At 38.1% G+C, this 1,605-nt stretch overlaps 1 protein-coding gene across 1 annotated transcript; it reads right to left on the bottom strand.

Annotated features, from left to right (window-relative positions):
• Window positions 1-885: 885 nt before the first annotated feature.
• On the bottom strand, window positions 886-1,389 carry LOC109216731 (protein DOG1-like 3). The gene has a single exon (XM_019380907.1). It carries the CDS (start codon window positions 1,387-1,389, stop codon window positions 886-888), a length of 504 nt encoding a protein of 167 aa, XP_019236452.1.
• Window positions 1,390-1,605: the final 216 nt, after the last annotated feature.

Genomic DNA, 1,605 nt, shown 5'->3' with positions numbered 1-1,605 from the left:
CTTACAAGAACAAGTGTAAAAGTAATGTGTGTTATGAGGATTAATACTAGGCAATCACTATTATCCTTAGCCCCACGGTGGGCACCAAACTGTTTACCCTAAAAACTGGATAACAATTAAACTTATAATGTGGTTTTAAGGATATGCGATTTCACCTAATACTAGTTGATAAACGTAATGATAAATAATGTAAATTGACAATAATACAAAGCAAACCAATGTTTGATCAATGCCCTTTAGCTAATAAACCTTCGAGCTTGGCAAAGTAAGAATAGGTAAAGAGCAACAAGTTGATGAGCAAAAGACAGAAAAATTATATTGCTTTTGTATTCGTGAATATAAGGTGTTTACAAATGATGGGGACCCCTCTCTATATACTAAAGGAATCCTAATTATAGTACAATTCTAAAAATGGAGGTAAATCCCATATTGATACAAATAACCGCTCTTGATTTGATCTGTTCCGAGATTCCCGCCGTGATCTTCGACCTGTTACGGATATCTCGCTTTTCCGTTATTGCATTTCACTCGAAGTCGGTCATACTTAGTTCTCGATTGCTGCAGGACTCAGTTTCAACAGACACTTTGATTCTTGAACTCGATACCTCTTCTTCGTGCTATAGCTTGATCCATTACGAGGCTAACCCTCGATGTGATCCCCTAGTGTCGATTAATTAGCAAAATCGGGCAAACCTGATTTTGGCCGTATACACCATCAAAATAGAACTATCCAACCTTTTATACATACAAGAGATTGAACTACTCTAATCAACAGAATTTAATCGATCCCTTTTCTTGCCCTATTGTTGAAAACAAAGCCTCGCCTCTTGGCTGCTGCTAAGTATTCCACTGCCTGAGCTGGTGTAAGTAAGCATTCAATCTCCCTCACAAGTCATCAGCTTCTTCCACAATAGTTGCCATTTCATGGCTATGTTCATCTAAAAGTTCATCTATATTCCCGCAGTCCTCTCCCTCATCCCCATTATCTCTCTTCAGCTTGCTAGCGAGAGGCTGGTCAACTATCTTTGCTTGCAAGCTAGCCAATCTCGAACAGAGCTTCCTCTCTTTTTTAATTGTCTTGCCTTGCAACTCGTCGACCATGGTTATTTGTTTTGCCGTTAGCTCGGCGAGTTTGCCTATTTTGGTCCCTTGAAAGAACTCAGTGAGATGAGACTCAATTTCGATGCTGCAGAGGGCGTAGATGAAAGGTATGAAAGAAGACGGTCTACAACTACTGATCCATACGACTGAGTTCTCCAATGAGGTGCATGAGGTAGGTGCGAAGAATGGTGACATGTCAATTCGGGCTACGCGTTTACGGTTGTTTGAGTATTCTTGGAAGTTATTTGTAATCTTTTGTATGAGTTTTTTCATTTCCTGGTCATCCATTGTTAGATTAGTTAGTGTTTGATGAGAGTATTTGAGAAAAGATTGTTTTGTCCCTCGTTGGAAAACGAAAGAAAGAAATAGGTGTCTAAAAGTACTTCTTTATCTTATATAGTTTGAATATATTTTAGTGTATTTTGGAGGGAAATTGGAATTTGACTATATTATTAATAGTTAAGATTGGGAATTTGACTATATTAATTTCTTCTCAAGCACTAG

Source organism: Nicotiana attenuata, unplaced genomic scaffold (assembly GCF_001879085.1).
Source record: "Nicotiana attenuata strain UT unplaced genomic scaffold, NIATTr2, whole genome shotgun sequence".
NCBI lineage: Eukaryota > Viridiplantae > Streptophyta > Magnoliopsida > Solanales > Solanaceae > Nicotiana > Nicotiana attenuata.
This window is presented reverse-complemented; position numbering and strand designations above follow the sequence as displayed.